The sequence below is a fragment of the Felis catus genome, chromosome C1 (genome assembly GCF_018350175.1).
Source record: "Felis catus isolate Fca126 chromosome C1, F.catus_Fca126_mat1.0, whole genome shotgun sequence".
Classification (NCBI taxonomy): Eukaryota; Metazoa; Chordata; class Mammalia; order Carnivora; family Felidae; genus Felis; species Felis catus.
Window position 1 is genome coordinate 189,441,036 of NC_058375.1, and position 27,935 is coordinate 189,468,970.

At 39.4% G+C, this 27,935-nt stretch overlaps 1 protein-coding gene across 1 annotated transcript; it reads left to right on the top strand.

The window, feature by feature from the left end:
• CD28 (CD28 molecule) lies at nt 1-27,935 on the top strand. Its single transcript, NM_001009844.1, is given in 4 exon segments — nt 1-122; nt 20,942-21,298; nt 21,528-21,652; nt 27,036-27,935. Coding segments are annotated over 4 exon segments (666 nt in total). The 5' UTR covers nt 1-67; the 3' UTR covers nt 27,165-27,935.

Consider the following 27,935-nt stretch of genomic DNA (forward strand, 5'->3'; position numbering starts at 1 on the left):
TCAGCTGCCCTCACACTTTGGGCTCCTCGGGGAGGAGGGGCTGGAGCCCTGGCCCACCGTTAGCACAATGATCCTCAGGCTGCTTCTGGCTCTCAACTTCTTCCCCTCAATTCAAGTAACAGGTAAAGAATTTTGATTTCTTTCCTCCTCTCAGTTTTTCTTTTGAAGTTTTCGATTGGCTTGGCTCATCTTAAATTTCAGACAACTTATGAAATGTAGTTTTTCAACTATTTGAAATGTAGTTTTGCTCTAATATGGCAACCTGTTATTTAGGAACTCATTGATTCTCAGTCTACAGTATAAAATTTTAAGAAACATTCTTCAGAATTAAGTAAGATTTATTTAGCTAGTAGTTGACAATGTTTCAGGGAGCTCTAAAAATTATGCTTTGAAAAAAAATTAAGGCAATTACTATAAGAGGGTTGGTTCTGAAAGCTCTGGATTTAGACTGCTAGGGTTCATATCACAGATCCATTTCTTACTAGCTGAGCTTAGGCTAGTATGTAAACTTTATGAGTCTCAGTTTTCATGTCTATAAAATGGGGATACTAACAACCTCATCTCAAGGGCACTGTGGGGATAAAATGAAAAAAATCTGTGTGAAATTCTTAGCACAGTCAGTGCTTGGCTTGCAAGATGAATGTTAGTCGTAGTTCCTATGTCTACTCAAATTGAATTCAGTGTGTCAGAATGAATTCTGGCGTCATTGCAGAAGGTGGCACAATCCAAAATCCAAATGCTAATGGAGAATTAGTTTCTTTTACAATTGGCTGAAATCTGTTACCTTAGATTAAAATCCTTTAAATTCCCAATGATGATGATGAAGATGATACACTTAGTGCTATTATAATGGAACTCCTTTTCAGATGAAGAGATCATGGGGTAGGGATGTTAATTTGTCCGAGTATATACAGATATGAGTTGTTGGTTCAGGATCTGAACCACCTTAATCTGACTCTTCAGCTCTTGACGATTATACTATTCTGACTGATGTGATGTGGTTTACGATTTCATAGCTCCAGATATATCCAGGGTTAAATTATCTTTGAAAATCACAATTCCAAACAGAAAGAGCTTGTTGCTTTGGTGGGCTGGGGACGGGTATTCGAATCGTCCTCAGAATTTGAAAAATGTCCCGCTTGGCTCAGGATTTGTACTGATTAGTGAGCACATCTAAATAGGATAATTATTTTTCCTTTAAGGTATGTTGACTAGCCAGTATCTTCAATGTTCTTTCTCATTTATTTTGGTGGTGTGGAGACTGCATTATTTGATGTTGTTCTTAACATCATGTGCATGAACTCCAAAGGGTATAATTTCCCAACCTGCACAAGTGAAATAGTTACATATACACCCATCTATTCCATTGCCTTTTGTGCCAGTGAGCACATTTACAAACTGTGTGTATTTATAAAACGTGCCGATACAACGAAAGACATAAGCTGGTGATGCCCCAGGTTATGCCCCAGTATCTGGTGCCAAGCATTTAAAACTACCAAATATATTTTAAAAGAATTTAAAAAATTTCTTTTAGAAAAAGGTCTTTAAACTATTTTTAAGGGATCTTTAAAATTTATTTTTAAAGATATTTAAAATTTCTCAATTTGTTACACAGTCAAGGATAGACAGAAAGGAAAGACAAGCCTCATTCTCACCGAAACTATTCAAGTATTTGTACACAAAATACTCTCCTGATGTGCTTTGTGGACAACCATCTGTCATCAACTCACTGAATCTCTTTTGAAGGTATTTTCTGTAAGATGCAAAGCTTTATATTTTTCCTTTAGAACATTTATTGATAGAGGAGTAGCTAAAACTGTCATTAAGGATATACACATGTGGGACCTCTGTTTTCTACTTGGAGATATATCTGCATTTCAAATGCCAACTCACCCCCGTAATAACTTTTAAGATTTGATACTGAGTGGCTGTCTAATGAAGTAGGGGTAGAAATGCTTTTAAATGCTTCTTCCAGTAAGAAAACTTATGAGAAAAAATACAACATAAAAAGATGCATGATCCATTCTAATCAATGATGCAAAACCTGCCATATACTTTTTGCTTCTCTGTATTTGCCTTCCATAAAGAAATTATAGATAAAATAATTCTCTTGTCACACTGTAACTGTCCTCCCTAGGATTGAGAGAGATTACTGGTATGTCTGTGTTGAAGCATGTGTGTGTGTGTGTGTGTGTGTGTGTGTGTGTGTGTGTGTGTGTGTGAAGAACTGTTCTTTTCCACTATTTAAAAAATTTGAACTCACTGGCTCACAGCATAGCTTAAAATGTTTATTCTATGAAGGTTAAACCTAACCTGATTCTTCATGATTTTAATGACACTGTAGAAAGATCTTTACAGCTAATTTAAAAAAAATATAATTTAGGAAGCATGAGGAAACCTTAATTTAGACAAATCCTTTAAGAAAGTTACATGTTTCCTACCAGATTTGGGCAACTGTGCAGTTGAGATCTACAAATTGAGAGGATTTTGTTGGACTTTCAAATAGAGTCCAACTTAGAATTGCAGTCCTTGAAAGGGAATCAAGTTGTGATTGATGGTAGAAGGAATGTGCATATCGTAGATGGCATTGATCATAGATTTTTCAGCCAGTATTGGTTATTTTTCACTAAGGCTAATCATCCAGCATGAAGATAAAAATCAGGAAAACACCACTTATTTTTGTATGTGAGGATTTCTTTTCATTTTTCCCCAAACCTCCACAAATAAACTGTCCAAATGTCCAGTTTGAACACAGAGGATTTCTCCAATGCTTTTGCATTTCCCTTGGCACTTCTTTTTATGAGAGAGGCATAGAAGGCAGGAGGAAGATGATTTTTTTTTTAAAAAAATCATCAGTGAAGCAAGGTAATTAAAGACTTCATTTTTAGTTCAGCAAATGACCCCTCTGAGGTCGTTGTCCACAACAAGAAGTAATTGACCTCTCACAGGAAAGTGTTGCTGTGAGGCTGGGCTTAGGAAAGATAAGATAGAGAGATGAGCATTGAAAATGCTATATAATCGGCAGATTGCTGTATCTCATGACATCCACTATACTGTAGCCCGTTTTTCTGACTGTTAAAGAATCTACTGGGTGTTTTGTCATCTCAAGTAAATTTGATGGACATTTCAAATGTACAGACATTGCTTAAGAATTTATTTTACTCTACTCCCACACATATGATAGGATTATTACTTTTTATTTTTTTAAAGACAACCATCCAGACAGGACTTTTATAGCAAGGACCATAAAACCAATATCAATATATCAATACCAAGGAATAGAATGAGTCATTTTCACAGACTGATTAGAAAGAGAAATCAATCTGTGATTGTAACTCTGAAGCTCTCACATTAAAACCCTTTTTATGGATGGGAGGTGGGGATCTTGCTGTCTCTTCTTTAGACTTAGACTGTCTTCCCTTTTAATGTCTTCATTTTATTTTCCTGAGTGGAGAAATGCCACACGATTACCATTCAGCTTTTACAACATGTGGTTATTTTCCTCCAAGTAGTTCCTGTATGCAGTGTGCTGACGTTTACAAAATGAAAATTTTTATGCCACCAATATCCTAGAAGACAATTCCATTGTGGTTTATCATCTCTAAAACAATAGCTCTTTATTAACTAGTACGGGCATTGATAAGGATACACGATTGCAAATTTTCTCATCTACAAATTGGAGGGCGGGCAATCTTTCGAAGCAGTTATTTTACAGCAGGTCACTTAAAAGGATAAAATCTTTCATTTTTCCCTTTCATCTTGGTTAAAGTTTTGCTTGCCTTTTTCTTCAAGAAATTTGTTACTTATGTAACTTCATAGAGGCTGGTACTTTTCTCCTTAGTAGATGGTTTAGCTGAACTCTTGGAAAAAATGACATCTGGGTGGTTTTGTGACTAACTGAAGGGGTCTCTGGTTTTTGAAGACGTGTTAAGGAATCTATGTCTCTTTTATGGTCATTTCTTGACTCTTTTGGTCTTAACATGGTGTTGTCATAAAAAAAAAAAAGGTACCCAGAGCTTTCAGTCTGAGAATCGTTGCGTAAGAATTGGTCCGTGAAGCCGGAAAGAAGGCAACCCAGGCCCCAGGGAGAAGTGATTGCAAAGTAGGGGTCAAACTTCTTGCTTGCCACTCTCATTTTGATGATTCTGAACATTAGAAGAGAGGAACACTGGATGGAGTCAAGGGCTCCTTGGTCACTTGTTAGAGGATGTGAAAAAGAGAGTTTAGACTTCTTTGGCCTAGTGTTTCAATACTCACATCAGAGGCATCTTGATTTAGTCTGTGTGTCACCATACATGTTACGTGTGTTTATATTTTCATTGCTGGATGCACTGTGGTGGAGAATTTCTTAACTATGAGCTGCAACTTTATCTGTGCATCGCCATTACCGTCATCTTGTTCATTTGTCATCATCTTCATTATCTGTGGGACTTCAGCTGTCAAGGTAACTGGGTTAATGGTTCCTGATGGTGTCATAAATGTCACCCACTCATAATTCACTCTGACCTCTGATCTAATCAGGACCCCTTTTCTGCAGTATCTAAGTCAACTTTGTGGCTCATGATTCACCATGTAATGTATTGATTATAGCAGGAACTCCTATTCACCCACTCATTCACACAAGAATCTGAATTATTGACATATCTTGCATTTTAACAGTGACATAGATTCCCTTGTTAGGAACTGAGGTGGGTGGGTCTTTTCTTTTCTTTTCTTTTTTCTTTTTTGTTGTTTTTACTTGCTGAGATGGTAGAGGTTGTAGTCTTCATTGTTTAATTAAGAACACTTGTCAGATGCTGAAGTGGCAGAATATCACTGTCGCTAGATCTGCAGCTTTCATGTGATGTGATGACTTTCTTTGATATTGAACACTACTAAAAAAGAGGGTACATAATTTAAGACCAGCTTTAGGAACATCGGGTCCAGGAGGGTTCTGTTTCTGATCCACAGACTCTGTCCCATAGAAACTGGGAGAGAATGGGCACGTATAAGAAGACTGTTTCCTTTCACGTTGGAGCTCCTGGGAGGACTAAAACCAGGCTGTTACTAGGTTTCTGTTCTGTAAAGTGCCTGCTTTTTCTTGTGGTTTAGCAAGACAGGTCTTCATTCATGTACTCATTCTATAGGTATTTATTAATATCTTCTATGTGCTATTCTAGGCTCTGTGACTGATATAAAAATCCAGTTTGAGTTTCAATGAAGTACAAATGAGAATTGTGAAATCTTTCTAGAATTTTTTTCTTTCAATTTAGTATCATTGAGAATAATTTTCTGTTCACAGTAATTTATTTTATGCCAAACAGTTACAAACAGAATTCTCCATGCAAGTGGTGGATTCAACCACAGATACTTAGAGATGGGCAAGAACTTAGACATCTCTCCAGCTATAGAAAAGCAAGTTGTGTTGATGGTTCCTAGACGATGCTCATAGAAAGGTGACTTTGCAACATGTCCTGGCATTTTTGGATGATCTTAGACCGGATCCATCTCACTTATCCAGTCTATTTTCTTTCATTCCCTAATATAGAATCCTCAAACCTAATATTGCAGCTTTCTTCATAGTCGCACCTACCTGAACTCTGTGTTTGTGCCCTTTCTGATGCTGCATCCCTCCTGGAACTCTTTCTCTCTTTCCATCCACCCAACTCCTACTCATCTTTCACTTTAGAATATAGTGCAAGATTCACCTCCTTTGAGGAAGTTCTCTTTGGGCATCCAGCCTGTGTTATGGACTTGTAAGAAGAGTCCCAATGGGAACGTAACTCTAACAACTATTTAGTAAACCTCTGTTATTTTTTCAATCTCTGTTGGGGTCTGAAGGAATATAAAAAGAGGAAAAGCATTATAAAGACTTACTTAGCACACAAAAGCTGCTTGTGTAATTAACCAAGTTCTCTCTGACTTTATGATCCAGTTGAGAAGACTATACATGACAGGATATGGCAGCTGGAAACAGATAACTAACTCGGGGCAACTTCCTCATGCTGTTTGGTGCCTTAATGACTTTGCATATATTATTCTTGTAATCTGAAGTGTCCCTTACACCTCTCACCTGAAGAAGCCTTCTCTGAGACCCTAAATGGCAAAGTGAGGGACTTCTTTCCTTCTCAGGTTTCCCAAAACTGTTATTATGCATTTATACATCTTTTTATCTGTTTTTTTCCCCTAGACTGTGAGCTCTTTGCAGGAAGAATCATGTCTTATTCATCCTGATAACTTAACAACACACTGAAGTTATAACTTATTTCAGCACAGTGCTGGAAGCATTATAGGTGTTCAACAAATACCTGAAGAAGGAAATGAATGAGTTACTACTAAAATGAAGAAGCATAACATAAATATGCTAGTAAGATTAATGCAGAATATAAGCATTTATGGAGAGGTGGGAATTGAAGTGGATGTTAAAAAATAGGATTTGAATGGATGATGTTATTAATAAAATTGCTAGCTAATACTTATTCAGCACTTATAATGTGCCAGACACTGCTCTACCCGGTTTTCCCTATATTAAATCACTTATTCTTCCTTGAAATCCTTTGAAACAGTTACTATGATTATCTTATCTATAAGATGGGGACACTGAAGCATGGAGCAAATAGAGTGATTTGCCTGTGCTCACACAGCTAATACGTGAGTAAATCCAGACACTCTTGCTCCAGGCTTCATATTCTTTTTTTTTTTTTTTAATTTTTTTTTCAACGTTTATTTTTGGGACAGAGAGAGACAGAGCATGAATGGGGGAGGGGCAGAGAGAGAGGGAGACACAGAATTGGAAACAGGCTCCAGGCTCCGAGCCATCAGCCCAGAGCCTGACGCGGGGCTCGAACTCACGGACCGCGAGATCGTGACCCGGCTGAAGTCGGACGCTTAACCGACTGCACCACCCAGGCGCCCCTCCAGGCTTCATATTCTTACCAATTCCATGTTACTTCAGGAGGGAGAAGCAATACAAATAAAGAAATTAAACAAGGCATACTGTTCCGTGTTCTTGGAACAAAGGGCCAGTCTGAATGTGTGGAGGCTTGGAAAGTTAGGGTAGAATCAGGTCAAACCAAGGATTGAATACAGATAACCCAAGTTCAGACTTCATTTTCAAGGCCTTGTGAAGCAGCTGGAAAGTTTTTGGAAGCAGGATGGTCTAGAATGCCTAGAGATTAATGGTAAGGAGATCATGTTGTAACACTCTGCACTTTGCCAGGAGAAGGGGTAGATTAGAATTTGGGTAGCAAAGGTAGGAACAGAAAGAAACAACTATTCTGAGAAATGATTGAAAAGTAGAAACTCCAGGATTTAGTGCCTGAAAGAGAGGGAGGGATTAAGAGTGATGCCAAGGTTTTTGGTTTAACAGGGGAATGGTGGTATCACTACCTGAGATGAAGGTGTTGCTGTGCAGCTGAGTTTGGGAGCCAAATAGTGTTCAGTTTAGACACACTGAGTTTGAAGTAAGGGCCTGAGATGGCAGAAAAGTGTCCAGTACAAACCTGAAGCTATGGGAGTTGGGTAAGAAGAAAACATCTAGGAATCCTCATCTTTGGAGTAAAGCTGATGTCATGAGAATGGATGGCCACTAGAAAGGAGAGAGTATAACTATAGAAAAGCAGAGTTGAATCTTACCTGGAAAACAGCTCTGGTTAGGAGTTGGCTAACAAAGATGACGAGCCAGTGAAGGAGACATAGAATGTGTTTGGAGAAATAAGAAAAGAATAAGGCTCGATAGAACACCACTAAAGCCAAAGGAGGAAAGAATTTCAAAAAGAGATAGTGCTTAATAGCATTAATTGTATAAGGGGAGAAGTGAATAGTGACTTGGGGAGGTATTGGTTTTGGCTCAAAGGAGGCGAGTTGGAATTTTGGAGCTTAGAATGGTGGGGAAGCAAGGTAACACTTCAAAAGGTCAAGAAAAAGTGGAGGGGAACAAAATAGAGATAGTGGAAAGAGGAAATTGCTAGATTAGAGACAATTGGGAGCTTATATCACCTATAATGTCTACCATTTTTTCATATATGGTAGGTATGTAATAAATGTTTGCAAACTGAATGACTTCATTACGTTTGACATGTGGAAGAAGCCAAATGCTGTTCTTGAGGGAGGGAGTGAATAAGTGAATGTGCAGTGTTGAAGGGGCGGAGGGGAAAGAAGACCACTGAGAAATAAAAGAGGAAGAGGGAGAAAAATAAAGGAGAATGGAAGCAGTTTTCTCCAGGAGATGAGGAGGGAGATTTGGGGCACCGAGGATGGGAGTATTAGAGAAAGGAGGATAAATGTCTAAGAGGAATGAGGAAGAAAAGAAGAGATTTATAGGGGCAGAGATATGTATGTTAGTATGGAGCTAGGGTAGATGAATGATTCCATGCTGGCATACCTGACATTAAAAACTTTTATTTAATGTGTGTGTGTGTGTGTGTGTGTGTGTGTGTGTGTGTATAATTCTTTCAGAACAGACCTTGGTGTTAAACCTGTATCAACAAGAGCTACTGGATAATACATACCTTGACTTTGAAGGCTTAGCCCATTTGTATTTTAAATTTGCTTGAGCCTTCAAAAATGAACAATATGGCTAGACTTGGCCTCAGCTCATGCCTGAGATAAGAGGGTCACAAGGTTCAGAACAACCTTGCCCAACATCATGGGCAGGGCTCCAATTTCCAGTCAGGGAAGTTAATCTCAGAATCTCCATGTGTTTTTCAGAACAAGGATGTAGCCGCTTGCCCTTGGCTTTGTGGAGGACATGTCTGTTATTCTACAACCCCCCTCCCCCCTTATTTTCCCCAAACTTAAAAGCTAAAGTCACTGATTTCTCAAGGAAAGGGGATGTGATTAGGAGTTTTAGTCTGTTGAATTGTGACAAAACTTTTCTAGGCCCTCATTTCCTTGTCTGATATGTGAGGAGGTTGGATTTGAAGACATCTCAGGTCTATTTCTGGTTTAAAAATGCTTCTTACATGGAATAAGAAATGCTGGTTTTTATCTGCCCTCATGAGGCAACTCAGCCACCCGCCCCTTTGTGGATGCTCTTATGATCTGAGAGAGAAAATACAAAGAATTGCAGAGCAGACATCTCTGAAATTGCTTGGAGAGACTGCAAGCCAGGACATTAAGTACTAAGACGCTTAGAAATTATGGCAGGACTTGGTCTTTGCTCCCTCTCTTCCACCTTCCTGTGTAATGTTAAGGTTCAACATAGTAATTATTTTCAAACTTCCAGGTCATGACATTTGCCTAGAAGATTGTGTATGTGCCAAGGTGGCCTCGAGGAGGCTCTTTGGAGATGTAAGATTGAATTATCATCATACTGTTTATGTAGAAAGCTGTGAAGTACTGGTTACCTACCATTTGGACTACAGGTAACTACTGTAGTAGTAGTAGGTAATTACTACTAGGGTAATAAAACTGGATATTTGGGAGTGGTCTTGCAGCTTTTGTATAAGTTAAGGTGCTCTTCCTGGTTGGCCTCTTAGATTTTCCTTCTAGCATTTGGAGCTGAGAGGACAATTGAGGACTTCTGAATTGTAGGGCTGGGTCACATCACACTCATTTATGTCACTTTGTGCTTAGGAAGCTTCAGTCCTGGAGCGCTCACACTCTGCACTCCTGGGCAGCGTCCGAATGGGGATGGATGATGGGGATGGATGATAGGGATGGCTACGACAGTGCAGGCAATGGCTTTCGGCAGCCTTAACATTAACTGTTATCTTCATACAGAGGACATCCTGATGTATGTGTTTATCTCTGACTTTCTTGAGCTCTGGTCCGGCACATCTAATTCCTGGACCTTTCTTTCAGGATGCCTTACCCACCTCTCAAACCCAGTGTATCTAAAACTGAACCCTATGGTTTTTTTTTCCAAACAAATTTCCGCTCTCCACTTACCAAATTTTGTTAACAATGCCTCCACTGCCACCCTCCCCCTCCCCACAAACTCTGTGTCCTTTCTGATTCTTGTTCACCATCAGTGAGCACAACCAAGCGCCAACTCCACGTCCATCCTTTCCATCCAGCCCCCTCCGCAGCTCTGGCCCCATGAGCTCACATCAGAGCTACTGCAACAGCCTCCTGATTGGTCTCTGCCTCCCCTCCACCCTCCTCCAGCTAGTGTACCCCGCACGGCAGCACTTAGCACACCGTTCTCAACTCAGCTGTCTTCAATACCTCCCGTTGCCTTTCTAGTAAAATCCAGATGCCTTTTCTTGGCATTGAAACCTCTCTATGATTGCTATCAGCCATCTTTACCTATTTCCCCTTTATGTAAAAGGAATGTTCTGCTGGTCACCAATGAACCTTTATGCTAAAAGTCACTCCCTTGATCTTAGTCGGTCTAAATTTGCCCCAGACTTCATGGCCCGGCTAAAGGTCAGTCTGTCTGCACAGAAGCCTCCAGAATCATCTCATCTGGAAATAAGGCCTTTTTCATGCGACTGTCCATGACAGGGCTCCTGCACCACACGCGCTTTGGAGTATAGCTAATTGTGCATTTGCCTTAGGATTTCACCTAGAAGAAAGAGGCTGAGTCTTTTACGTCTCCCAGGAACCTAGGACATTTTGTTCTATTACTTATTTGCTGAATAAATGCATGACTTTGTCATGGCAGAAGTCAGAATACCAAAGAACAATTTTCTGACACATTGAAATTTCTTTTCAGAAAGTACTCATTGATCGTTTTGATAATTTTTCTCTCTTCAGAATTAATGACTAGGTGCTCAGATGGGACTTTTTGCTACTGAACTACTTGACCTCTGAGTTACTTTCCGACAATTGCATGGAGCACAATAGTTTTTCAAAAGGACAAGAACAAATGTCCTCTATGCTAGAAGTGTCCAGCCTGTGTATAAAAAGATGAGGGTGAAACATGGAGCTTAGATTGGTGCTGGTTAACAGCAGCTTGTTGAGTAAATTTATTAATTAGGTTTCTATTTCTATTTTTATTGCTACCTATAATCATTGTACTTGTTTGAACTAAGGAATCTGGATTTTGTATACAAATCATCCTTTTGATACGAGTAAATATGCTTGACAGAACTGATGGTTGTACACACACAGTCTTGGGCAGGGCTGGTCCCGTGGCCGGTTTCTCTGAAAAAAGTCATTGCCTCTGTCATGGTGGCCTCCTCTTCATGATTCTCTTTCCTTCTGGTTCTGGTAGGCTTACCCTGCCCATGCCCTTTTAGACCTAAGGGTGGTCATAATTGCTGCCGTGAGCCAGTTTCTAGCATTTGCCTTGTGGTTCCACACTTTTGACAACAGTCCTTTTATAAATAAGCCTTCCTCCTATTGCCCAATTTTGATCGTGCCATTTGTTTTCCGCAGGGATCCTGAATGAGGCGCTCTCTCTCTCTCTCTCTCTCTCTCTCTCTCTCTCTCTCCATATACACATACATACATATGGCTGGCTTTGAAAATACAACATGCTTTTTCAAAGCTCTTTTTTTGGAGGAGCTTTCCTTAAATCTTTATTCCTTGTGAAAATGGGGAAATTTTCAAGACAACAGTCATTAGAAAACTAGATGGAACAACCACAACGTGATTTTGAAAATGTAATGTGTATTTTTTTTTTTTTCATTTTAACATGAATTTCAGAGAGTCTGGAGCCATTCAAGGTATGCTAGGTCATTCCTAACTTTGTTTTTAGCTCAAAGAAGATGGCAAAATTCTGATAAGTGTTTTGTAGTCCTCTTTCTCACATTTGTATGAGGCAAAGCCACCAGCTAGAGTTATCAGAGTCACAGACAGAGGAAAGAGCCACTTTCCTCCCAGAAAGCACAGTTTGTCTTACAGTTCCCTGAGCAAACACTGGATTGGCCTGTGAGCAAGCCTGCCCTTAATGGAGCCAAAAATGGAGCAAGTGGTCAGATGGCCACGTGTTAAAGAGTATCCTAGGCCTGAAGAGGAAATATACTCAGAGGAAAGTTACAGTAACTTCACCGGCTCTGTGGTCAGGAGGGAGGTGCCGTACCCCAAGGAAATCAGCGTCACCTTCATACTGCGTTCGCAAACACCACAGAGCAAGATAGTTGAAAATAGAAAGCTTTCATTTTCTTGGGTTCCTGCCTGACACGTTAAATTCTGTTCAGTCAGAATTTTAAAAAAGGAAACGACGTGATTAGGATCTTACGATCTGATTTTTAAGCTGAAAAAAAAAAAAAACCCTCTGATTGTGATGTGCAGAGATGGAACCCAATAAAGTTCTTGAGAGGTTCTGAAAGAAAATCACATTGCCAATTAAAGATGTATTATATTTCTACTTACTGCTTCCTTAACGTCTCAATGCAAATACCAGTCTTGAGTGCTGTCTACTCTACTCTCTAGTTCACTAGCCCTAGGTGCTATTCTGTTTCTCTGTGGTGCTATAAGGAAAAGGAAAGATGGCATATCATAAATTAAACATGATACATATATGTAATTCACAGGTGTACTGAAGAATTTGCCCAGTAAGGTTTGAACTGAAAAGTGACTATGTTTCAACTAATGTTCATGTTCAAAGTGTTTTGTGCAAGTGCATTACAGGTAAAGAAAGTTTGAAAACACACTTTTTCTAGGGGTGCCTGGGTGGCTCCGTCGGTTAAGTGCCTGGCTTCAGCTCAGGTCATGATCTCACAGTCTGTGAGTTTGAGCTTCCAGTAGGGCTCTGTGTTGACAGGTAAGCCTGGAGCCTGCTTTGGATTCTGTGTTTCCCTTTCTTTTTGTCCCTTCTCCACTCATGCTTTGTCTCTTTCTGTCTCTGAAAAAAGAATAAACCTTAAAAAAACCCCAAAAAACCAAACACACTTTTTCTAAATATGACCATGAATCACCAGAAATCACGTGAATCTGCTGAATGCACAAAGTTGGTTTTCTATTCATTCATGATTTAAAGCATTATTTCTAGAAACATAAATAAATAATCTTAGCTGTTCCACTATTTGTGTGACCTTGTTTAAAAAGTCACTTACTTTTTTCATTTTCAGTTATCTCTTCTATAAAATAAAGGGTTGGCTTGGATTATTTCCAACATTCCTTCCAGCTGAGCACTTTTTGCATGATGGTACTCCAGCAAAATGGTGGAGAAAATTGAATTTAATTTGGTTTTATCTTGATCTCACTCCATTTATTCCCCTACTCAATTGTGTTTTCCTCCCTAATTCTCACTTCTAGTACCATCCAACTATCCAGTCCTGCTTTCAGATGATCTAGGATCACTCACCGAAATTGTGTTGAAAGTTTTACACAACGCAACCCAGAGGGAAAAGAACAATACGTTACAAGTCATGAAGCATGAGCCACATCCTTAAGGTCACTTGTCCTAAAACTTGGGCAACTTATTTGGCCTCTTTAACCTCAGTTTCCCTATCTATAAAATGGGCATAAAAATGGCTGTCCTATATGTTTACTTCAGAGGTTTATATGGAGTTCATATGAGATAAAATAGGAAAAAGCATTTTGTAGTCCTATGACTGTAGGCCACAATTACTAATTGAAGTCAATATGTTCCCTACATGGCATTTTAGGATTCATCTGCTTTTGAAATCCAAGCATTAACTGAGCTGGTGAGAAGGGTCCTTCCGGGGTCAGGGTTCCTTCTCTGGTGCTTGGAACCACACCTTAGAGATGGTTATCCGGTTCACCTGTGCAGAGAGTTGACAGCTATTAATGTAGTAATTGACCCATTTACAATAGAGAAAAAGGGAAAGGTTTTTGTTTTTGCTTTTGTTTTGTTTTTTTTGTAACCAGTTCTCATGGAAGCACATGTAACTTCAAATTTTCCAAAAGTCAACTGTATCACAAGATTCACAGATTATCTATGGGAAATCTTTTAGTTCTCACTGCCTTGCTTATAAGGAACAGATAAGTACATTTTCTTCTCCAATCTTATTCTTCATGTTGCCTGTTGTTAAGGAGGAGTTGTGAGGGAGAGAGGTTTGAGGTTATAGCTTCCTGTCCCCACACCTTTAGCTGATTTAGCTGCTAGGAAAGGCTTTGAAAGCAAAGCACTAAATTCATCATCAAAACAACTTGTCAATTCAGTTAGAGAAATGTCAGTCAAGCGGATCTTTTGAAACCAGAAGCAAATACAATTGTTGAATTTACAGTATTTACTTTTAATGTAGTAGGTTTGACCTAGGTGGACCTTGCCTAAGCACTCGCAAGAAGGAAACCAAATATCCACAGGGAAAGGCTTGGTCTGCTAAGACCAAATTAACCTGACAAGGATGCTTTTCACTCCTAGCATGAACTAAAGAGCAAAAAGGAATCAAATAAATGTTAGTATGGGGAATCTAGATATTTCTCTAGTTTTTTTGTGAGTCTAGGTATGTTCTTAAATTTTACAATGTGTGTTTAAATTATTTGAAGTACTGTGTGGATTCCCTGAAACTCAGAGAACCAAAATACGTATCAAAGTCCAATGTCATTTGTTGTTTCCGTTATTGGTTGCTATGACTTATCCATGTTATTGCCCCACTCCCCTAGAGTAAGGGGTGTGCATTTTTACAGTGCTCCATTTTAAGAAAAAATAAGAGGAATCAGAATTAAGGTGTCTACTGTAAGTTGTAATGATCACATATATTCAATATCACTTAGAGGAATTGGTTATCTTTTTCTACCACCAAAAGTGAATTTCCTTCATTTAGTGTCTCTTTAAAGCAGATGTAGATTTTGAAGTCCTATGAGATGGTTTCACACTTAGGCTTCTCTGAATGATTGACATGAACCAAGGTGGAACAAAGGGCTATCAGGATATAAATGTTGAAAACAAGAAGTTCTATCAGCCAATTCTTAACTTGGGTTGAACCCTAAGCTAGAAACCATAGCCACATGCTCACACATATTTGGCAAACCACTTGAAGCATAGCACCTAATTTTAAAATTATGTGTTGACATGGAAGACAGAGAAAAGTAAACATTGACAAATACATTGGATGTCTCTTTCATCAAATGGCCACGTAATCAATATTTTTCAAGCTTTTTCCTGACACAGTATTAGTACAGGGAGTCACACACAAAAGGATTATTCCTTCCCTCTTGCAGTTGTTGGATGTGCCATCAACCGAGAGAATACCGAATATGTAACAGCCAGCCAAGACACTGGGATCTTGGATTGCTTTTCCCTGAGAAATTTCTCAATTTGTAGTGCTGAGGTAGAATATGTTCAGGAGATATCCCAGCAGTCTTAAACATGCTGAGGTTTGACTTTGGAGGCTCCACGATAAACAGAAGGAAAATATTATCACTATATTATGCTTTGTAAAGGAAAATCAGTTTCAGGAGAGGAAGACTACCACTTCTCCTTTGTGAAAACAGAAAACACCGAACAAAGTTCCAGGCAGTCAACTGTGTTCCCAGGAAGCTTGGAGGTAACTCACATTTTCTTTGCAGTGATCTCTTAGGCTGGAAGAACGTCTTTTCATAGCCCAGATGTATAAACTTTACCTCAGTTTCTGAGCATAATGAGTGAAGAAGAGATGTAGGCAAAACAGTATTACTTACTTGGTTGGTCTGTGGGCCTGAGGGCAATCATTTTTAACTCCTCCTTCTCCCTCACTCACCACATCTAAGCCAATGCTGAGTTCTGCCAATTTTTTTTTAACTGTTCCATCTTTATTAGAAAAGAAACCAGAAAAAGGGAGTGGGGCAAGCCCAACCCTAAATGACCCCTCCACTATGAGACAGGCAAAGCCCGGCTCATCCGGGCATCAAGGTGTGGACACAGCCACCTAGACTGGGTGTGGACATGGTTATACAAAGTCAACGTCTCATAGAAAAGGTTGAGTTCTGCCAATTTTAACCTGTAAATATTTGTTGAGTTCATCCACTTCTTTGTAATTGTAGTTCAGGCCCTTATCACCTCCTGCCTAGACTACTATGATTGTATCCTAATGGTCTCCATGTTTTCTTACTTGTGCCCTTCAAATTTACCTTCCGTATATATGTTTTTAATTTATTTTTGAGACAGAGAGAGACAGAGCATGAATGGGGGAGGGTCAGAGAGAGAGGCAGACACAGAATCTGAAACAGGCTCCAGGCTCTGAGCGGTCAGCACAGAGCCCCACGCGGGGCTCGAACTCACGGACCACGAGACCGTGACCTGAGCTGAAGTCAGCTGCTTAACCGACTGAGCCACCCAGGCGCCCCTCCATATTTTTAATAAAATGAAATCACCTTTCTGCTTACGATGCTTCAATAGGTCCTCGTCACCTGCAAGAGAGAGCCCAAGCTATGAACTCTGCTTGTTTGCCAATCTTGTCTTTTACAAGTCATGGTCCAGCAAAATTGAGGTAGCTATAATTCTCTACCTCTGTCATACTCTTTCTCACCTCCTTATCTCCTCTGCCTAGACTCTTCTTTTTATCTCTTTGTCTTATATTCCCTGCAGTCCACTACTTCATGCCCCATGTCCTACCACACAGTCTCCTACTTCACCCCACCCCTGACACAAAGGCTCATCTTAGCTAGGCTTTTACTTAATAAACTTGTTGAATAAGTGTATGCATATGTCAACACTTAGGTCAGCACTCACTTTCAGAAATCCTGAGCTGGTTCTCCAGTCACACCCAGAAACACTGTGCAGATCACTGTGCCAGTATTTTAAAAGTAGCCGTTTGTTTACGTATCTTTCTTTCCCATCAGGCTGTAAGCTGCCCAAGGATAGAAACTGCTCCCTGTTCATCTTTGGGAAATGAAATTTTCTCTTCTGTGTGCATCTTGGGAAGGTGTCATATTCTGAGTTACACAAGAATATTAAGCAAACTACTGGAGTATAAATGCTAGAGCTTCTCTTCCTTCTTCTGTCTCCCTTCCTCTCTCTACCTCACTGTGGGTGCTGGGAGAAGGAAGCCAAAGTGGCTAACCTTCCAGGGTTTCTCTCTAGATTTCCTTGGTTTATCTGCTTATTCTCCCTTTTATTACCTTGGCAAAGAAGTCCTGTTGTCATCTTTTTCCTTATAGCAGCTCTTGAAGGCAGAGCAGGAGGAATTTGACTGTCTCTTAAAACAGAATCCAAATAATTAGTAAGAGAAACAACCCCTGGAGGGCTCAGTAGGCGGAAATACCAATAGCTAACCTGTACTCCTTGAAAAGGAGGGGAGATGCTGGCATTTCTTGCTGGGTTTGGTTCTTCTAGTCAGAAATGGCTCAATGATTCTTTCTAGGTAAGCAAAGTCTAAAACCAAACAAAATAAAACAAAACAAAACACAAGTTGCATTTCCCTATCATAACAGGTTGAACTTTTTGATTCCTTACATGTGCTTTTCAGTGCTTTTAGGGAGTGTTTGAATGATTCATAAATGAAGCTCAGTTGTTGAGACACACATTTTGAATAAGGATTTAGTGAGATGGTAATCAGACCTAGCTGCTGATAACAATGATACAGTCAGATTACCATCTTTCACTTATTGATTATTTAATGAGATCCTATTATTCACGTGGTACCATACAAAGAAACATAAAAGGTTGTCCTTGCTCAAAGAAGACATGGAAACTAGAAGTCTAGAGGAAATACACACAAGTCAAAAGCTTGAAGCATATGAAACAGGAGGTGCTCAAAATGTAGAACCTGACCAAATGATACAGATGGTAATCGTTTTGAGACCTGAAAAGGGAGATATTCTAGGCCATGAAACTAGTTAACAAAGTATGGAGAGAGCAATGGTCACACAGTACGTTGCTGAGATGTTGACTTAAATAGTCTGGCTAATGGAGGCTTGGGTTTGAGGAAATGAGGTTGGAAAAGCCCGTGAAGGCCTATGAGTTGAGGATAAGAAATGAGTTTTCAACTGTAAGGTTCTGTAACCACTGAAAATTAGAATCTCCTGAGAAACTGAAAGTATTGATGTTTGGATCCTGTACACAGAGATTCTGATTGAACAGGCCTGGGAATCAAGGGTTTTTAAAATTTCAGGTGATTCTAATATGCTGTCAGCTTAAGAAATCTGTTACACGATAGTGATTTTCAACCCTAACTAAATATTAGAATCAAAGGGGGGAGTTTTTATGGCAATACTAAAGATGATCCATAGAATGGGAAAAATGTTTGCAAATCACATATCTGATAAGGAACTTGCATCAAAAATATGTAAAGAACTCTGATGATTCAACAATAAAAAGGCAACCCAGTTAAGTAGGCAAATAATCTGAATAAACATTTCTCTAAAAAGGATATACAAATGCTAATAAGCACATAAAAATGCTCAACGTCATAGTCATTTGAGAAATGCATATCAAACCACAATAAGATACGGTTTCATATCCACTAGAATGGCTACAATAAAAAAGATGAACAATAACAAATGTTGGCAAGAATGTGGAGAAATCAGAGCCCTCATACACTGCTGGTAGATATGTAAAATACTGCAGTTGCTTTGGAAAATATTTTGTCAGTTCCTCATAAAGTTAAACAGAGTTAAACCATATGACCTAGCAATTCCCCTCCTGGTATACACCCAAGAGAACTGAAAACATGTCCACACAAAAATGTGCACACAAACATTCACAGCAGCATTATTCATAATAATGAAGAAGTGAAAGCAAATGATGAATAGAAAAAAATTTGGTATATCCATACAGCAGGATATTATTTGGCCATGAAAAGGAATAAAGTTCTGATACATTTTACAACATAGATGAACCTTGAAAACATTATGCTAAATGAAAGAAACCAGAGAAAAAAGGCCACATATTGTATGATCCCATATATGTGAAATGCTCAGAATAAGCACATCCATGGAGATCGAAAACAGTTTAGTGATTGCCAGGGGCTAGAGGGAAGGAAGAATGGAGAGTCATTGCTAATGAGCATGGGATTTCTTTTTTGGGGTAAGAAAAATAGAATATTCTGGAATCAGATTGTGGCAATCCATTCATGATTTGTGAGTATAGTAAAAAAACCACTGCCAAAGGGAAAGGAGGTGGGGGTGGTGGGCAAAATGGGTGAAAGGGACTGGGAGATATGGCTTCCAACTGTGGAATGAGTAAGTCATGGGAATAAATGGTACAGCACAGGGAATACAGTCAATGATATTATAATATGGTTGTATGGTGACAAGATAATGGCTACACTTGTAGTGAGCATAGCATAAAGTATAAACTCATTGAATCGCTATGTTGCACAACTGAAACTAATGTAACGTTGTGTGTCAACTATAAACAAAGAAAACAAAATGAAACACAACCACTGAATTGTATACATTATATACTTTATTATAAAGTATATTATAATATACTTTATAAGTATAATTGTATACTTTTTTTTATAAAAAAAAAGAGTGGCTTTATGGTACATGACTTGTATACCAATAAGTTGTTTTAAAAAATGAAAATAGATGATACAAATCCCTTCTCCCATCCAGCATAGACAAATTTCATCAGAATTTCTGGAAATGGGAACTGGATAGGTTTTTGTTTTTGTTTTTTAAGTTCTTGGTGTACAACTAGTGTTTAGAACTATATAGATGATGAAAAGCTTTTAGTGATTTAGTTCTATGCATCTTCCTTCTTCCCAAAGCAAAAACAAAACACCTGAGCACTTGAATTCAAATCCAGGCTAAATTGTAGGTTTTATTTTAATAGATTTTTATTCTATTTGGCTCTTCAGTATGGGTGTGTGGGATGTTGCTTCAAATAACCTTAAAAAATATTTTTTTAATGTTTGTTTATTTTTGAGAGAGAGAGAACGAGCATGAACAGCAGAGGGGCAGAGAGAGAGAGAGGGAAACACGGAATCCAAAGCAGGCTTCAGGTTCTGGGCTATCAGCACAGACCCTGATGTCAGCCTTGAACTCATGGACCATGAGATCATGACCTGAGCCAAAGTCGGACGCTTAACCAACTGAGCCACCCAGGCACCCCTAACATTTTTTTTTAAAGAAAATGAAAATAGGTAGACAATTATTAGCATACCCCAAAATAATGGCAAAAATGTTTGGTTCTTATTAAAGTTTGAGTCAGAGACACAAAGCAATTCATTGTTTTAGAATAATGGAAAATTTAGAGAACTTTGCAAAGTTGATTCTTAATCCTTAAGTGTTCTATTTCTCAGGTTATTGTAGTTTACTTGGGTTTTTTAGTCTTAGCTTTGCTCATCATCTCTTTAGTGATTTAGACAAATCATCTATTATTTCTAGGCCTTAAACAGTCATTATATATATATATTGTTGTGTTCCAGGCAATGGGGATATAGTGGGAAGTAAGATGGGATGGATATGGTCTCTTCTACATGTAGGTTATAACACCTAGCTTCAGGTTCTTTGCTTTAAAAGTGAAAAGATTGAACTAGATGGTCTCCAGATTCTTTGATCATTTACTGGAATAGCATAAAGGTAGAAAAATGGCAAAGAGGGGGAACTCTTGTATATCTCTTCTATCTTCTGTGATTTAAGGGAACAAATATGTGAAGTTCTTGAGAAGGCTTCTCTCAGAATATGCTATGGAAGGTAAGTTAAACTCCTTGGGTTATGTTTTCTCTTACTCTTTATCCTACTTCATCCTTCTTACTCTTCATCCCAATAAAGTCAAATGGCTCAAAACATTTTAATTCCTTCACAAAAACCTGCATCACAACTTAAAGACAAATCTATTTGTGTATCTATGTCAGGTGTTACAAGCCATTTCTAACAAAATTAATAACAAAATTAATAACAAAATTAAACATGATTAACATCTTTGGAATCTTAGTCAAGATTCAAAAATTCCAAACGCATAGCTGTGGTGCTCAATGCCAAAAGGAGGCCACCTTCTGCCCTCCAAGTGAAAGCATTCTCCATTGTCCCATTCTAAGAAGGATGGAAATAATATAAAAATGTAAACTTTTAAACTCTCAGTGTATTGTCTTCCGAAGAGTTCCTGCATCTTCTTCTGCCAAGAGAAAGCCTTTGCTGGAGATCTGTTTATTTTGTTCATTAATATATCTTGATTTCAGGGGGATAAAAAAGTCCTCATGACCTTGTTCTAAGCAAATGATTTTTCCTCCTTCAGAAAACAAGATTTTGGTGAAGCAGTTGCCCAGGCTTGTGGTGTACAACAATGAGGTCAACCTTAGCTGCAAGTACACTCACAACCTCTTCTCAAAGGAGTTCCGGGCATCCCTTTATAAGGGAGTAGATAGTGCTGTGGAAGTCTGCGTTGTGAATGGAAATTACTCCCATCAGCCTCAGTTCTACTCAAGTACAGGATTCGACTGTGATGGGAAATTGGGCAATGAAACAGTGACATTCTACCTCCGAAATTTGTTTGTTAACCAAACGGATATTTACTTCTGCAAAATTGAAGTCATGTACCCACCTCCTTACATAGACAATGAGAAGAGCAATGGGACCATTATCCACGTGAAAGGTAACACGCAACTCTACCAGTGCACCACTCTAAAGTAATGGTTTTCAATGGCAGTCTTGAAAACTAGGTCATGATCAGTGACTTCCCTAAGAGGAAGTCTGCACATTCTAAGCTAGTGATATTTTGCATATTTTGATTCATCTCCCGTTCTTCCATAATGTTCAGAAGGAAGGAAATGTACTCAAGTGCCATTCCCATGTCATTTAACCCACTCTATTCTATTTTTCAGAGAAACATCTTTGTCCAGCTCAGCTGTCTCCTGAATCTTCCAAGCCATTTTGGGCACTGGTGGTGGTTGGTGGAATCCTAGGTTTCTACAGCTTGCTAGCAACAGTGGCTCTTGGTGCTTGCTGGGTAAGAGAAGCAACACTGCTTTTGTGTACCTTTTCCACTACACGTGTAATCTGAACATGTTCAAGAACTGTGCCTGTGTGGTTTATTTTCTGTTTAGCATGTGATTGTTACTATTATCATGTTACTATTAGCATGTGATTGTTACTATTTTTTCCCTGCTAGGTTTGAGTAGGCTCTCTTTTAGCTTTCAACTGTATTGGAGATGAAAACCTAATGTGAATTCTAGTTTTTAGAAGGCATTAATTAGGTGGCCAGGCAGAATAAGAGGCTAAATGGGTACATTGCGGGTGATGGTTGGGAGTCTTAGGGCCAGGTACTTTTCTTCTCCCCATTTTGCAATATCATTATGACACGTAAAATAGCTTTAATATACATATATGTATAAGAATCTAAGCAACTTGGGAATCTAGGCAATGAAACCAATGAACAATTCTGGTTCAGGGTCAAAAATTGTGAGAAATTTGGCTACTGAAATTATGCATTCTGCATTCAAACCTAGCAAAGAAACTAGGTCTGTTTATCTGAGTCATATTTTTATCTCCTCTGAAGCAGTTGAATTTTGTGAGGCCAAGTATGGTTGCTGTCATTATGAAACTATAATGGGAGTTAGACTTTTCTGAGCTCTCAGCACTGAATTAGAGTTTACCAACTTGTGCAAATGTTCAAGTAACAAACTTGGCATATTTTTCTTTACCTTCTTCAAAATTGAAGTTTTGAACATATCTTGATGACTGTATCTACTGTTAAATTGGGACTCCCTTACCAAAGGGTCTTTCCCCTTACTCAGAAACCTCCCATTCTCATGTACATGGTGTGGGACAGAGTATCTCCTGCTTTGATTCCATGTTGTCTTTGAATTTTTTTCTGTAAGTCAGACGCATGTATGAGTCATGTCTTCAATAAGAAATGTTACTCCTCAAGGACAAAGGACTATTTCTCTTGATATTCACCATCCATCTGGTATTAAGCATATTTAATGCTTAATGAGTGCTTGTCAGATTGTTGAGTTGATAACCCCCATAAAGGTCTTTAAGGCATATTCCACACATTTAACTAATCTACACATGGGTCAGTGAAAACCATGACAAGTGGAATCATCCTATTTGCTATAGCATTGTTATAGTGCTGGGGTGGTGGTGGTAGGTGGAGGTGAGGAGGGCATCCCCGGGTTCATGGTCATGTCAATGATAGATGCAGCCCGAGATCCTTTTAAACTTCGTTGGCCTATTACCAAAGTTTGCCTCTCCATCCTTCCCATTCCCCACATGCATTGTGAGAGATTCTAAGGGCAGATGGACATTTGCTAAGCTGCCTGTTGCCTAATCTGTACCTTCTGCAGGGTAGGGAACAAAGTGGCTACTTTTTTCTGGAAATCCTTTATACTAGATATCAAGTTGATATTTACCTGTCTTGCCTTCTCTAAGTTGCCCAACCCTGAGAGCTTTTTATGTAGAGAAAATTGCCTAAATTCTTCCTCTGATGTCAGTTGAGTCCCTCATCTTTCTGGATCTTGGTGTTTTCATACAAGGTACCTTCCCATTTTTGAACCTCTGTGGTACTTGCCAATGATTTAGAATGTAGAACCTTAGTCCTTATTTTTATCCCTTAGGAATTTCAATGTCTTAATCTAAAATATAGGTGCAGCGGCTTTTTGGGTACATCTCCAAGACAGGTGCTCCCCTGTAATATGCTGACTTAGGTCAATGTAATTTACCAGCTTCCCAGGAGGTAGTTTTGAGAATTACTTTAACTTTCAGTGGCCAGAAGGGTGCTGCTCATCATTTAAAACTTATCGTAAATACGCATTAGAATATCAGTTACTATTATCAGGCACTAATTCCAGGCTCAGTGACTGGGACTGCCCAGAGGAACAAAGCCTGCTTCTCCTTTTCAGTGAATTTAAACAGTTTACTTTCAAATTGGAAACATCATAGATGCTATGGGCTTTTCTTTAGTAGCACTACTTGCTTTGTCTTGATAAAACTTATTTTAGTCTTATTCTAGTTCATAGGTTCCCCGTGAATTAGGAAGAGCCAGTTGTTGGCATAATCTTACATCCTGTGGTCTCTTGTAGTCAGGTTGTCCAATAAGAACTCTTTATTTGCATCTCAACCTAGATCTTTATACTCTCTGACCAAAAGGGTGTGAAATAAATATATATGTATATTTTGTAGAATAATACAGCATTTTTACCTTTGGCTCATCTTTCTTGCTGCTGTTACTATCTAAGCAACCACCAACTTGCTAAGCTAGACAGGGCATTAGGGATCCCCAGAGTTCACCATTTCCTGGGTCCTATTCTGGGATCCTATTTTTGACTGGTCTACATTGTGCCTTGGTGTAGCTGCTGTTTTCCCGGAACTTCCTGAGTGCTTGTGATGTGCTACCGTAGGCAGTTGTAGGTTGAGTGGGTTTCTGGGAGCAGCTGCACATTCTATCTCTGTTCTTGACCTGTTGCTGACATTTGAATAAATAAAGAGCTATCCTCTGCCAGGCTGCTGCAGAACAGCACCTGTTACTGTCACTCAATCCACCATTCACTCAGCTGAATGGTAAAACCTATTCTCTTTCTTAAAGGAGCCTTTTAAAAAACATGGTCTTCTCCACTATCAATCACAATGTAGGGAACGTAGATAGTATGTGGATAGGTAGTATCTGCCTTTAAATTCAGTGTGTTCTTGAAGACTGTGTCTTTAAGCGAACTGTCTTTTGTCTTGCTGTTGTTTTGAGGAAATAAGGAGGTAAGAGTGGGAGTGGAGGAAGGGCAAGGGAAGATAGATTGTGAAGTCACACATCTTTAGCAGACACAGTGGATTGGTGAAGGGGCAGAATAGATGACCCAGTCACACAGACACATAAGGCAAATACTCCCCACACATATAGACATGTGCTAGATGCAGCTGGACACTACGGGTTCTGTATGGTGTTCCCAGCCATGCACCTGTCATTTCCATCCCACTTTTATGTTTATGGCTAAGTGGACTAAGTCCACTATATGATAACAGCATGAGGGTAAGCATGGGAGCCAATTGAGCAGATCTTTCATAGTCTTTGTGCAACCTGGAGATCCTCAGACTCAAGATATCTTCATTATTGGGGCCAGCTATAGTTTTATTTGGGTGTCTGAAGGCAAAGGCTGCCATTGGGAGTCTGTCAAGGGAAGTCCTCAGAGGTGCAGTAAGAGCTAAAATTCTTGCCAGGGTATCATTAGCAGCCTTCCACATTTATTTGGGGGCAGACGTTTCCTTGCCCTTACTCCTGCCGTGTCATAACCTTGTGCCCAAGAGAACTCTAGTCTTTCATTTATACAAAGGATGTAGAGCCAAGATGTTTGAAGAGCAACTTCCCTCACCCACTTGGTTTCCATGGCTACTTCTCTTGAATGAATCTCCCAATTATGTCTGTTTAATGTTATGGTCTTCTTAGTTTCAGCTGGCTCATTCATCCATCATTCAAATCCCAAATCACCAAAGCTGAATTTGTAACCTTCTCTTACAAATCTACTTCTCCTACTGTCTTGTCTTATATCTATGGATGGAGCAGCATCCTTCCAGGCTCCTAGGCTCAAATCATCAGTCATCTCTGGGTATGAGCAAAAAGGAAGGGACAAGCAATCCAATAATATTCATTCTAAATTTGGTCACATATTTTGTATCCATTACTTCCCTTTCACTCCATTCATTTTCATGATCAGACTCCTTCGATCATGATTTATCAGTCTTGGCACTACTGACATTTTGGGCTGGATAATTCTTTGTTGTAGGGGGCTGCCCTGTGCATCAGAGGGTATTCAGCAGCATCTCTGGCCTCTACCCACTAGGTGCCATAGCATTCTTCCTAGATGTGACAACCCAAAATATCTTCAGACATTGTCAAATGTCCCCTGGAACAGGGGATAGGGAGCTGGTTGTGTCAAGAATGAGGCTTAGGTCGTCTGGTTTGGGCAACCGTATATATGGTAATATCACCCGCTGAGATCAGAAACAATGAGAGAGGACCAGACTTTAGGGGAGGCTCTTGAGTTTCCTTTTGGACATGTTGAGTTTTAAGTGCCTTTGAGGTCTAGGTCAGAGATATAAATTTGGGTGAATAGTTGCAAATGGGGATGAGATTGCCTAGAGAGAGAGAGGAAGGAGTGAGTAGAAGTCTATGGGGAACTCACATTGAATGACTACTTAAAGAAGGATGAGCTTGCAAGGGAGGCAGGCAAGGAGTAGCCAGACAGGTAGGATGAAAACCAGGATGGTACCATCTTCCAGAAGGCAAATGGAAGAGTGTTTCAAAAAGGAGAGAATAATCATTAGTGTAGAATGTGGCTGAGAATTCAAATGGTGAGAACTGAAAACATGTTAGCTGTATTTGGTAATGTGGGAGTCAGTATTTTTCCAACCTTCAACACTTGCTCCTGCCCATTTGACAACGAAGGTATGAATGGTTCCTGGAGGAGTGCATGGAAATAGGCCAGGGCAGAAGTCACTTGCTTACGTATTTATTCAAGTGTTCATTCCATTCACATGCAATATATCTACTTATGCACCAGGCCTAGGTGCCAAGAAATAGACATTTTGTTTTTTCATAATAGAGAATTCTGCATTCAGAAATCTGGGTAGCTTTCTATTTCTAGAATTCTTATGGGACTTTTATCAAATATGTAAATTTTACCATCACGCTGGTTCAGAAAAGATGCTCCTAATGCCCAATCAAAACTTTGCTGAGATTTATGGCAAGTATGCTCTTGCTCTGGGTTTAGGATTGCCCCTACTTTCTTCCCTTACCCCTGATAGAAAGGGGAAGAAGGAGCAGAGTCTGAGGAACAGAGATGAAGGACACTATTGTCTTTACAGAAATGTACGTGCATATAAAAGAATAGGAATGTAAGTAGTTGTCTAGAACCATAACTCTCCACTAATTTGGACTCCACTGCTATGAATTTTATGATCATTTCAGAATCTAAGGTCCTCTTGGATTACTTAAGGAAAAACAGCTTGTTAACCAAATGACTAACGTAAGAAGATTGCAGTGGAGAAGCTCAACCTTTTCACAGGAGGAAGGGCCTTAAAGAGTATTTACATATCAACAAAGGATACGTTAATTAGATATGCTTTTGGAATTCAGATCAAATGATTGTATTAAGAGTAACATGGGTACATTTATCTAAAATACGTTGTTTGATTCCGATTTCGCAAGTTAATTTGGAAGAGTCCAAAGTAATTAGGTTTGATTAGTCACTATCCAGGTCCAAGGCGCTCAATGAAGTCAGGTGTATTCAGCTTCATTTGACAGTCTATGTTCTGAATAGTTGCTCCCAAGTCTTAGAGCTCCTCCCATGACGTCTCTTTCTGTGCCCCCGCCCCCTTCACAGTGATGTTTCTCTTTTCTGCAGATGAAGACCAAGAGGAGTAGGATCCTTCAGAGTGACTATATGAACATGACCCCCCGGAGGCCAGGGCCCACCCGAAGGCACTACCAACCCTACGCCCCAGCACGCGACTTTGCGGCATACCGTTCCTGACATGGACGCCTATCCAGATGCAAGCCGGCTGGCAGCGCTTCACCTGCTCAACACAACTGCTCTGGATAGGAAAAAACTGCCTCGTCTTCAGCCGGCCACCAGCTCCCATTAGGGGCTCCTATTAGGCCAACGATGCCAATGTTTCTTGAATGACTAGACCAAATAACATTATTTTGAGGCTCTGAAATGAAGTTAAAGAATATTGCTGTGGCAGGCTCTATCTTGTAGTGCCATGACCCAAATTTCAACTTACCATGTATTTATTGACTTGATCAAGAGGTTACAGTAGAGAACAAAAAGCCAGTGGATTCTGTTAGCCTTGAAATCTGTTTTCCATTTCAATTCTTTTTCATCTCACTCACCTGAACACTGTGGCCAAGTGGAGTGTGATATGGAAGGACTTTTTAGATGGAGAAGAAAGGTTACAAAACCATTCCTTTTGGTTAAAGGGGGGTTTAGGGTGGGGGTAGGTAAGGGTGGGGGAGGGGGGAGACTTCATATTTTTAAAATCATTAAAACACTGTCTCTCATTCATGAAATGAGCCACTAGTTCCTATTTAATACTTTTGGTTAAGAAAGATATAGACATTGTGTTTTTTGTTTTTTTGTTTTTTTGTTTTTTTGAATTCTGGTCATATTTAGTCCTTTGGACCAGTGGAATACCTTCAAAGCAATTTGAAGCAGTCTTGCTCTTCTTACTCCCTGCAATGGGAATTCAATGTAGTATTGACAATATGATTTGAAAAGAATAAAGCAGTCCCCCCAAACCAC